Below are 12,058 nucleotides of genomic sequence, written 5' to 3'. Positions count from 1 at the left end.
AGATACTCCAGCGTCCATGTACACACACACCCAAAACGTGTGCCCTCATACCCTGCATCTGTGCACCCACACTCGTGCTTTTACACACCCCAACTCAAGTGTGCACATTCAGTACACGTGCACACACGCACACTCAGCACACGCACTCTTGCATGCCTGGAACAAGCGAGTGCAGACTGCTCAGCCGCATCCTCCGGCCCTGTCCCCCGGCCCCATCCCCCGGCCCTGTCCCGGGCCTCGTCCCCAGGCTCCGCCCCACCGGTGGCAGGCTCGCAGGGGAACACTCACAGCAGCTTGAGGATCTCCACGTAGCAGCCGAGGGTGCGGTCGGCCTGGGGGCCCAGCTCGATGCTCACGGTGCTGCAGGCAGGGCTGACCATGAGGCAGTCGATGAGGTTCGGCTCGCTGTCATTGCCCGCGCTGGCCGTCAGCGCCGGCTTGGCAGTGCTGCTGTGCTCCACCTCCACGTGGATCTCGCTGGAGGCCACGACCACAGATTTCAGCCGGGCCTCGGACAGCGTGGCTTCCTGAGACACCAGGTCCGGGCTGGGGTGCAGAAGGCGCAGAGGTAAGGTGGGCTTCCGGTCGCACGGCTGCTGGCAGCCGTTCCGGATCTCCTTCAGGCTTGGGGAGTTGTCGCGGCTGGGGGAAGAGGTGGGCAGAGCGCGTGAGCACAGGCAACCTAGGAACAGCACTGAGCTACAAGGTCGACCGAGTGCTTCTGGCGCGCCAGGCTGCGCCCACCCTGCTGACCGCATCCCTGAACCCCGACCCCACATGCTACGAGCAAGTGCTATTGATCGCTTTCCACTGCACAAGTGAGGAAACTGAGGCTCGGTCTGGGAAAGTGGCTTGTTCACGGTCTCAAGATGGAGAAGGGGAGATGGAATCCAAACCCAGCTGTCTGTCCCTAGAGCATATGTCCCTGCACATTCGCATAGTAGGTGCTCAAACCATATTTGTTGAATGAATGAGTGAATGTGAACCTCTATGACGTACCTCCACCAAGACGCCTTCCCTGGCCACCTTCCTGACATACCTACGAGGCCTACTGAGCAATTTTCCTTCTACTAGTTGCTTCCTGTGGTCTAAATGCCCCCATCCCCCCCTGAAGCCATAATGTTCTCCAGGGCGAGGTCCAGGCCCCACCTCTACTGCCACGTTTTCTGCCAGGTTTTCAAAAGCTCAGCCTCCACTCTCCACCTGGGAACCTATCAAGGGGATCCCAAACCCCAGAATTCTAGTTCCTCGGGGGTCTGCAGGGCCCTCCTTGGCACAGCGCTCCCCCACTCTTGGCCACCCCCCAGTTACAGCACCTCCAACCACCTGGAGGAACGATGACTGTGCAGGGTGTTAACAGGTGTTAACTGAGAAAAGGGCTGTATGCCTCACGGATGGCATACTTGTTTGGGAAATCAGCTCAACCACACACAATGAGATCAGGCTTCTTCATCACCGAACTTCTCAGGGCTTTGAGCGCCTTCTCACTGGGTGCTTCCCAACACTACCAGGAGGCACATCAGACTGAAGAGAATTCCAGCAATGGGTTTCCACTGTTGGTGGCCCTAGGCTGGCACAGCACTAAGTGATATCACACCGACTTCTCTGAGATCTCTGTATGGCAATATTACCATCTCCATGTTAAAGGTGAGGAAAGATGCTCCCAGCAGTCAGGTGACCTACCCTTGATTACAGGGCTGTAAGTGGAGGGAGCTGGGATTTGAGCTGACTGCAAAGCCAAGGTTCCTCACCACCATGGTGCCTTCCAAGACCCCATATGTTCCTGTGGTCTGCCTCCTCCATGAAGTCTTCTCTGATTTCTTCCATCTGCTGCTCTCCTCCTGCCCCCAAAGCAGAGCTTTTCCACCGTGGATGGACACCAGTATCCCTTGGGGCGCTTCAAAACATCTGGAAGCCCAATTAGACCAGAATCTCTGGTGGAGGGGTGTGGGGTCTGGACACCAGTAACTTTCAGGGCTACCTGTGTGTGCAGTCAGTGTTGAGTCCACTGCTCCAAGAGACTTAGAGAACAATGGCAGCATCACAAACAGCTGCTGGAACAGTCCCTCCCTAAACGTGCCATCCACGTGTGCCCTGTGCTTCCAAAATCACATGCCCTCCTGCACACAGGACTGGGCTGAGAGCAGAACGTGCACCTGACACACATGGCAGGCCTGCATGTATCCAGCACGTGCCACAAGCCAGGCCGGAACTGAGCCCACCAAGGATGTTTGATAAATACACTTCAAACTTTGCTAAGGGGAAAAAAAGCCATTGGCTAAAGTCTGAAAATTCTAAGGTTGATGAAAAATTGTGTGTGGTCCATGGGGGGAGGGATGGCGTAACTATCTCTATGGGTTTGGAGCTAATTTGCTGCTCAAATGCTCAACACTCCATTTACCTTTGTTTGCCTTTGCTCGGGTGCAGAAGTGGATTTTCAAGGCTGTTTGGCTCAGAGCAGGTGATTTTCCAGTGAGCCACGCTAACCTGGGTCAAGTTGTCTGTTCTTTTGTGTGTGAGTACATCACGTACCACTGAGAGCACTGGGGACGAGCCCTGAGGGCACTGCAGGGCTTTATCTTCCAAGGAGTAATCAACAGGGTGGGATGTACCAGAGCCCGGTAAAGGTCTGGCGGGAACATGGTCCTCGCGTGATTTCCTGGAGGAACTAATGGCATCACTTAAGAACCCAAACTACTGTGGGCTCCGAGGGTCTGGGCTGTTTTGTGCCAGGAGTTGGGGCAGTTGTGCAGGAGGCAACAAGACTCGCCTTACTTTCCCCATGCCTCCACCCTGGGTATCTGGTTACAACCACTGCCTCATGGTCCCAAGGTCATGCTTGCCCCTTCCAGTCCATCCTGCATGCACCTGCCACGAGAGGGAAATTTGGAAACTGACATCTCATCAAGTCCCCTCTTTACTTAAAACCCATTGGCAACCCCAATGCTTTCAGAATAAAAACTCCGCAATTGAAACATAGGCACAGCTCTGTCACTCACACTGTGTTCCTTGACCAGCACCATGAGCATCACCGGGAGTCTGTTAGACAAGTGGCGTCTTAGCCTCTGCCCCAGACATGCTGAACCTGAACCTTCATTTAACATACAACCCCCAGGCACAGCTCAGCACAGGGAGTTTGAGGAGCTCAGAGGTACAAGTCTCTCCATGGATTGCCCTCCTCTCCAATGCATTTTTTTGCTTCTCTTTCCCTCTTTTTGCTGCAATCAGTTTCCGTCACTTCCTCATCTGCTGTGGCCGATCATCTTTAGCATGGAGTGGATCACCTGAGGAGCTTGCTAAGAATGCAGATTCCTGGGCCCAACCCAGAAATGCAGCATCCAAGAGTCTGCTTTTTAGAGAAGTAGTCCAGGGGATCCTGAAGTAGGTCCTTAAGGACCATAGACAGGAATATGTGACTAATGGCAACTCCACCTGTCCCGCCAGGCCTCTGCACGTTCTGTCTCTGCCTGGATCACCTCGTCCTGCCTCTTGCCTTGTTGACAGTCAGGAGGTCTCAACTTAAACACCACCTCCCTGAAGGATCCCTTCCTCACCTGAGAGCAGGGGTTCTCAACTCTGGCCATGCACTCGACTTGCTTGGGAGTTAAACAAAAAAAAGTCCGATCGCAGTGCCAGCCAAACAAAATCAGAATTGCAGTGGGTGGTACCCAAGTACCCTCCACCCCCACCCCTTTCTATGGAGACATAACCAGCAGTATGCTAGTGAATGTTTAACAACCAACAGTACAGAAAAAAGGAGCCCTGCTTTACAGTTTGTCAATTTCCTTGGTGTAAATACTTCCACCATGACCGAATTCAAGATACCAGGAAGAGGTGTGCTTCCAAATGGAGCAGCGCTCCAGAATACTCTGGGTATAACTTAAACACAGAAGAGTCAAGTGCATAAACCTTAGGCACAGAGCTTCATGAATTTTCACATGTTCCCCTGTGGAGTAACCAGCTGATAGATCAGGATTCCTCCACCTTGGCACCGCTGACATGGTGGGCCAGATAATTCTGGTGATTCTCTGTGGGGGATGTCCTGCAGGTGGTCGTATATTTAGCAGCATTCTTGACTTCTACCCACCGGATACCAGCAGCATCTCATCTCCCACCCAAGTTGTGGCAACCTCAAATGTCTTCAGACATTGCCAAGTATTCCCTGGAGGTCAAAACTACCCCCAGTTGAGAATCAAGGGCCCAGATCAAAATGTGGAACATTTCCAGGAACCCAGAAGCTTCTCTCATGGCTTTCCACCTAACTCTCCACCCCAAAGGGGGCCTCTATTACCATAGATTCATTTTGCCTGTACAATGTCAAGGAAAAAGAATCACATTGTATGTGTCTTTTGGGTCTGGCTTCCTTCGCTCAGTATTATATCTGTGAGATTTACTCATGGTTACACTAGTTCATTCATTCACTCCTGCTGCTGTACGGTACGCCTTTGTGAAAACAGACCACAACTCATTTATCCATTCTACTCTTCTAGGAGACTGGAGTGGAGGCAGATTTCAGTCTGGGGCTATTACAATTAATGCTGCTGTAAACATTCTTGTACACATCCTCTGATGAACATACCAAAAGCTATGAGGAGTTGGGTCACAGGGCAGAGGCATGTCTAGTTTCACGTTCTGATTTTGTAAAGCCTTCCCAGGTGACTCTGATATGCAGCCAGGGTTGAAACTCCACGCTGGATCTCCATGTTAATCACGCCTCTGGCTTCTGCCATCGCAGCCCTGATCAAACTGTACGATGACTGCCTGCTTACTCACGCCCCACCCCTCCATCTGCTGCTCCACCATCTGCACTGGGAGGGCACGGGCCCCACCCGGCTGGTTCACTTTTGTACTTTCAGCACATGGCACATAACGGACCCTCACTAAATGAGTGTTGCTGAAGGAGAGAAGGATGAAGGCTGGCTGTTGCTGTCCCCAGTCCTCTATCTGTGCAGCAGTGTGCATGGTGCCTAATCCTGGGTCTTTCCTTCTCTACCCTTCTCCTGGGCTGGGAACTGGGAAGGAGATTTCCAGCATCTTTGTCTTTCTGCCTCCTGTTCCTGAGTCAGGAAAACCCTGTTCCAGGGAACCCAGGTAGGGATTTGGAGACGCAGAGGGAAAATGCTGAGATGTGCGGTTTCCTGCTCCTGCCTCTGCCCCCAACCCGAGTTCCAGTTGAGGCGTCCAGGGAGTGGGCCCAGGGAGGCTTCAGGAGAGAGAGAGAGAGAGAGAGAGAGAGCGAGAGAGAGAGATTGTGTGTGTGTTATTCCTGATGCTCTTCCTGCTTCCTGGGGTGGCCTGAGTTTGAAATCTACGCAGATCACAGCTAGAGTGTGCCAGGCCAAGGGCAAGTACCCATTCAGGTATACAGGCGTGCTGGGATTGCTGGGATGGCTGTACAGGCCGTGCACTATCCTCTGAACTTCTTTTTTGCTTGTAATGTAGCGTGATGTAGGGCATAGAACAGGCACTAGGGAAAGAGCAGCATGACATCGTCATGTCTGGTTACCTCTTTCTCAATGGGGAAATGATTCAAGATTGGATATGGTCCCCTTTGAAATCAGGACCTGGGGCCGAGGACATTAAAACTAGTCATCCTCCCTTCTCAAGCCTAGTCAGATGAAAATACTCTCTTATTAAGGCTGTTTTGTGGCCCCTTCCCCAAGAACTCAAAGTGTAGTGTTTGTTTTAGAAGTCCCATTTGCAAGGGTTTTCAGTGACTCAGAATGCTCCACTGCTTTTTCTTTAAGAATGAAAATATATTCCTGCTGTGTCCCCAGCTCTAATGGTGCCCAGACACATTTTGGTCCCCCTGGAGTTGTGCACTGTACCACCTGAACAACTGGACAGGGTGACTGCAGCAGCGGCCACCTGTGCCCTGCACATTATATCCTCTCCAATGACCCCCAGAGGTCACAGTAGAAAGTTCTACGCAAACTAAGGGCATCTGCGTCACTCTGCATCCCAAGAGTGACCCTCAATCAGGGAAGAACGGGAGCTGGTAAGTACCCCAGCGTCATCATCCCTCAGAGGAATAACCGTGAGGCTGTTCCACACAGTCTCCCAAGACATCCAGGGAACGCACAGGTGCCCGCAGTGGTCACCTGCTTATTAACCCAGGCTCTAGGGAATGTCCTCCGTTCCTGGGTGCCTTCCCTCCTTTCTGGGCTCACTTCTCTAATAAGGTTTGCACCCAAACCCTGGGGAACCCAAGGCAGTATCCCTGCCATGCCCTGTTCCGGTCACCGCTCTGTTTCATTGTTTGCACAGCATTTCTCACCACCTGACATGATCCTGCAGACCGAGTTTCCCCGAAAAGAAGACCTCGCCGGACAATCAGCTCTAATGTGTCTTGGAGCAAAAATTAATATAAGACCCGGTCTTATTTTACTATAAGACTGGGTATAATATAATAAATATAAAATATATATAATATACCAGGTCTTATTTTACTATAAGACCCGGTCTTATATTAATTTTTACTCCAAAAGATGCATTAGAGCTGATTGTCCAGCTACGTCTCATTTTTAGTGAAACATGGTAGTTACATGTACATTATTTCTCCCATCAGAGGACAAGCTCTGAGAGTGAATCTGTGGTCTCTTTTACCCCCAGTACCATGCTTCCCTAAAAATAAGACCGGTTCTTTTATTAATTTTTGCTCCATTAGGGCTTATTTTCAGGGGATATCTTGTTTTTTCATGTACAACAATCTACATTTATTCAATTACAGTCATGTCATCTTCTTCTGGAACATTGTCATAACGTACTAAACACATCCATCTGGCTGAGATCTTAACTGGAGCTTATTTTCGGGGAAACACGGTAACTACAATCATACCTGGCACACAGTGGGCCACAGGCAAAATACAATTCTATCTTTATAAAGACAAAGTGAGGAGTAAACCTTATTGCCACCTCTTGTGCATGCACTCACACATGTAGGCAACATCCACACCCACATGTACACACACTCACACGCATGCACAGACAAACATGCACACATTCACACAGGGCACACACAACTCTCCATGCACACACACCACGCGTCCACAGATTCTCTCTCTCACACATACCCGCACACACACATGCCCCAATGCGACACATGTGCCAAGCGGTGAGAAATCTTCAGAATAAAACACTTGTTCCTAAAGCCAGGTCAACACAATGGCCTTGTAGTTGTCAGTGTTGATTGACAGTGTTTGCTTTTCCAGTAACATCCCTGGGTTCTGGGCCCTGGAATCAGCGAGCACAGGCGACTTGGCAAACACACTGGATGCTGGCCTGGCGAAAGCCACTCCACCTCCTTGGCCTGGTCAGTATGTATAAGCCACCACCCTTGGTGACTTGGCCCCTCACTGTCCCCACCCTGGAATGGTACCATGCCCATGCCCAGACCCTCCCCGTGGTAGCGGTCACTAACCTGTTGATGAACTCTTCATAGCAGGAGTAGATGGCGGCCAGGCACACAGCCACTAGGTTGGGCAGGACCCGGGGGTGGGGGCAGTGCCCTGTGGGGCCGTGCATGCTGGAAAAGAGCAGAGGGCAGGGTGAGAAGGAGCTGCAGAGTGGGACCCACTGCAGGGAGCGGGGGCGGGGCGAGGCTGGGGAACTGGTCAGACACAGCTTTCGGGATGTGAGGTTTGGGGGAACACTGAGCTCTCTGATGGGGAGTTGGCAACACCGGAATTTCGGTCCTGGCTCTGCCATGTGCAGGCAGCAGAGAGCAAAGCTCCAGGCCATGGACTCTAGATCAAGGGTGCCTGGATTCAAGGCTAGCTGAGCGGCCTTGGCAAGCTACTTAAACTCTCTCTTCTCAGTTTCCTTCACCTTAAATTGGGACAGCGGCCCTTGCCTTAATGGGTTTTAATAAGGACCCAATTTTCTAACACATGAGAAGACAGCACATGGAGGCCATATGTCTGGGACAGTCACATTTATGCCTGGACGTTCTGGAATAATTATTCATAATACCTCATTTCACCCTGCTTTGGAAGCAAAATTATTATGGTCGCCCTGGCCTAGCATAGACTTTGCGACACAGTGACTAATGCCTCCATAAATGAAGCTGCTGTTCCTGATCACGGCTGTCTCCGTGCCTCAGTTCTCTCATCAATGAAATGGGGCTAATCCCCCTACTCCCAAGGCAGTTTGGGGCCTGAGGACAAAACCTATAACATTCCTGGAAAAATTACTGTGGCCACATGGACTAAGAGAGACCTCATTTGAAAAAATTTTGCAAACCTTAACTGGTGCTTGAAAGGGACCCTGAAGTCACCCAAACTCTGGCAGAAAGACACATCATTTGGATGTAGAAATGCTTTGTGAATTCTAGGTGAGTATATTTAGGAAACATGTAACTTCAGAACCAATTTAACCAGGCTATTTTGGTTTTCTTAGAAAATAAGAGTCATGACAAGGACCACTAACGCTCCCATCACGGTTATGAATTGTTCTTAGTGTTTATGCGTATTAGCGCGCCGAATCCCTCACATTAACTGGATGAAGTGGGTATTATGAGTCTCATTTATAGAGGAGGAAAACGAGGCATACAGAAAAAAATTGAAACATCAAAGCAAAAGTAACTTCCCCATCAGCAGGGAGGAAGAACCAGAATATCTGGCTTACTCTTGGCCAAGTATGGGAGATGGCCGGCTATTTAAGTCCCCAATGACGAATCTCCAGGGCCATCAGGGGATCGTTTCCTACACAGCAGGCACCAGTAGCCTGAGACTGTGGGACCCATGGAAATACTCAAATTATTTAGGACTATTACCATTTCCTGAATTCCTACTGAACATCAGGCACTGTGCTAGGGGCTTCCTCACACATCATCTTATTTAATTACATAACAACAGGACAACAGAATCAGAATGGTCCAACAACTGGCTCAATGTCACACAGCAAGTAAGCGCCTCAATGGGAGGATCCAGGAGACACTCAGGGCCTCTGAACACCAGTGGCTCCTGTCCGGAAATCACTGCAGTGCATGGTTCTGGGGTGGAGAGGAAAGCTGGCTCGAAGGCCAGAGTGGGCAGGGGGTCAGCCGGGAGACCCACCTCTGAATGAACTTCTTCACCACTTCCATCCCCGCGTTGAGCTCATTCAAGGCAAGGATGTACTCCTGAGTAAACAGCCTCAGTCGTGGGCACTTCCCAAAGTCCTGCAGAGAGAACAGAGGGTAGGTGTTGGGACACACTGCAGAGGAGGCCAGAAGACCAGAAGGGGTGGTGAGACCCTCTCTGTCCAAAGCCATTGGTACAGAAGGCAGTGGGAGACACCAGCTAACTCCGTTTTCTAGAAAGGACACATATTTTTCACTTCAAAGAACTGGCTCCATACCTTGCTTATACCTTCTGATGACTGCCCATAGAGATCAGGAAATGTCCTGTCACAAGGGGGTTTTCTGGCACATGTAGGGAACCCACTGGCATGGTACCAACCCACTCTTGTGGTGGGGCAGGGTCAGTGTGCCACACAGATGTGCTCAGAATACAGCCAAGCTCGGGCCCCTGTTCTGCACGGCCATGAGGGGACTGCGGATGTTGAGCCAGGCCCCCATCAATGCTTGGGGAAGCAATGAACTTTTCTTCTGCAGCCACCCGAGAGTTTTCAGGCCCCCTGCTTTGTATGAGCTATTATCTGAGGCCACTCAGAACAGCAAAGTCAGATGATGCCCCAATCTGGGACCATCAATTCAGGTGGCGGTGCTTTGGGACTTCCTGGAGATTTGAAGGAGATAAAGGTAAGTACACCGGACAAAAGGAATGCCCTGTGTCCTCAAACATCCTTGGTGAAGAAATACTTGATCCTTCTGAGCAAGAGGGCCACGGCTGCCCAAGAACCATATGTGGCCCGGGTGGAAATGGTTCCTAATCGCTGGCTTCTCAGGCAGCTCCCTCCTCTTGAAGCTGACCCAGCCACCCACCATGCTCCAGAACTAAACTTAAGGAGCGTTTGATGATCTTGTCTTTTGGTTATAGAAAAAGCCATGCTCAAAGGGCACATGGATAAAATAAAAAGGCAGATGACACAAATTGATGAACTCCAAAAAGGCTGGCTAGAAGGGTAAGGGTGAGTTTGTAAGATATGGGGTTTGGGAAGAGGTGTGTGTGTGTGTGTGTGTGTGTGTGTGTGTGAGACGTGGTGTGTGGGAGAAGGTATGTGTGTAAAAGATGTGGGGTATGGAAGGAGGTATGTGTGAGACATGTGGTGCTGGAGGAGGTATGAGAGACGTGGACACAGAAGGAGGTGTGTATGAGAGAGATGAGGGAGGAGGTGTGTGTGAGAGAGATGAGGGAGGAGGTGTGTGTGAGAGAGATGAGGGTGGAGGTGCGTGTGAGAGATGAGGGAGGAGGTGTGTGTGTGAGAGATGGAGGAGGAGGTGTGTGAGAGATGAGGGAGGAGGTGTGTGTGTGAGAGATGAAGGAGGAGGTGTGTGAGAGATGAGGGAGGAGGTGTGTGTGAGAGAGATGAAGGAGGAGGTGTGAGAGAGATGAGGGTGGAGGTGCGTGTGAGAGAGATGAGGGAGGAGGTGTGTGTGTGAGAGATGAAGGAGGAGGTGTGAGAGAGATGAGGGTGGAGGTGCGTGTGAGAGAGATGAGGGAGGAGGTGTGTGTGTGAGAGATGAAGGAGGAGGTGTGTGAGAGATGAGGGAGGAGGTGTGTGTGAGAGAGATGAAGGAGGAGGTGTGAGAGAGATGAGGGTGGAGGTGCGTGTGAGAGAGATGAGGGAGGAGGTGTGTGTGTGAGAGATGAAGGAGGAGGTGTGTGAGAGATGAGGGAGGAGGTGTGTGTGTGAGAGATGAAGGAGGAGGTGTGTGTGTGAGAGATGAAGGAGGAGGTGTGTGAGAGATGAGGGAGGAGGTGTGTGTGTGAGAGATGAAGGAGGAGGTGTGTGAGAGATGAGGGAGGAGGTGTGTGTGTGAGAGATGAGGGAGGAGGTGTGTGTGTGAGAGATGAAGGAGGAGGTGTGTGAGAGATGAGGGAGGAGGTGTGTGTGTGAAAGATGAAGGAGGAGGTGTGTGTGAGATGAGGGAGGAGGTGTGTGTGTGAGAGATGAGGGAGGAAGTGTGGTAAAAGACAAGGAATGTGGGAGGCGTGTGCGTACGTGTGTGTGTGTGTGTGTGTGTGTATGTGTGTGTGAGAGAGTGGTGGCCTGGGAAGGGAGGGGTGTGTGCTGGGCGGTGAGCGGGTGTGGAGGGAAGGTGGCTGGCGTGTGGCTGCAGGTCAGGGACGGGGGGCAGGCAGGAAGGAGGAGTAGGAATAATCTGTCCAACATTAGAAAAAGGCTGGGTTCCCAGCCTGCGGGCGGGCAGGGTAGGGGGGACGATGCTCCATGTTCATCAACCAGCTCAGCTGATGGGCGCCCATATCTTACCTCAGCTGAAGCCTAATTAAGGGACACTAAGCAAGGACAGAGGGACTCTGCCTGCTCCAATGAGTGACATTGTTGGAGACTGACATTTTCTCAGCTTCCCCAATGCAGCACGTTAACGGGGCAGGTGACAGAGCTCAGCTAAGTGTGGAAAGGCAATCTCCGTGGTGGTTGTCGCCTCGGAGGCCTGTCAGAAGAAACACAGACGGTGCAGGAGAGAGAAGCGTGGCCCACGAAAGGATCCTGCGTCCATTCCCAGGCCCATGTGAGGGACCAGAGGCTTCGTTACTGGACGTCTAAACCCATGAGCTGGATTTTAAACAGTCAGGAGGGCAAGTGAGTGTGGGCATGAAGTTGACCAGCCAGAGGGCAGCCTGGTCTCCAAACTCATGTGCCCCTCCTGGCCTCGCTCAGTGGGACCCACTTAATAAAAAGCAACCTGAATCAGAACTAAGACAAACCCAGTGGAGGCTCTCCTAAGGGATCTACCTGATCAACGGGCTCTCATGAATGCTCAGAACGGATTGTGTCCTCCCCACACACTCTCCGGCCAGCGCACAGGAGCACTTCTAGAGCTGCCTGGTGCTTCTTCACTGGGAGTCCAAGGGGCTGAATTAGGGTCCTCAAGACAATGGGAGGGACTCCTCTGATTATATCCTGACCACTAGGATTACGCCTTTGCATC

The 12,058-nt window shown here is 51.4% G+C and overlaps 1 protein-coding gene across 1 annotated transcript in view; it reads right to left on the bottom strand.

Annotated features, from left to right (window-relative positions):
* CMIP (c-Maf inducing protein) overlaps window positions 1-12,058 on the bottom strand; it is a 237,096-nt gene that overhangs the window by 26,014 nt on the left and 199,024 nt on the right. The window contains exons 8-10 of the mRNA XM_081030396.1: window positions 9,057-9,160; window positions 7,421-7,525; window positions 289-642 (exon numbers count right to left, since the gene is read on the bottom strand). Coding sequence (XP_080886522.1) covers window positions 289-642; window positions 7,421-7,525; window positions 9,057-9,160 — 563 coding nt within the window. The remainder of the gene's footprint in view (window positions 1-288; window positions 643-7,420; window positions 7,526-9,056; window positions 9,161-12,058) is intronic.

Source organism: Rhinolophus hipposideros (assembly GCF_964194185.1).
Source record: "Rhinolophus hipposideros genome assembly, chromosome: 21".
Lineage (NCBI taxonomy): Eukaryota > Metazoa > Chordata > Mammalia > Chiroptera > Rhinolophidae > Rhinolophus > Rhinolophus hipposideros.
Note: the sequence above shows the minus strand (reverse complement) of the source record. Positions and strands in the feature narration are given on the sequence as shown.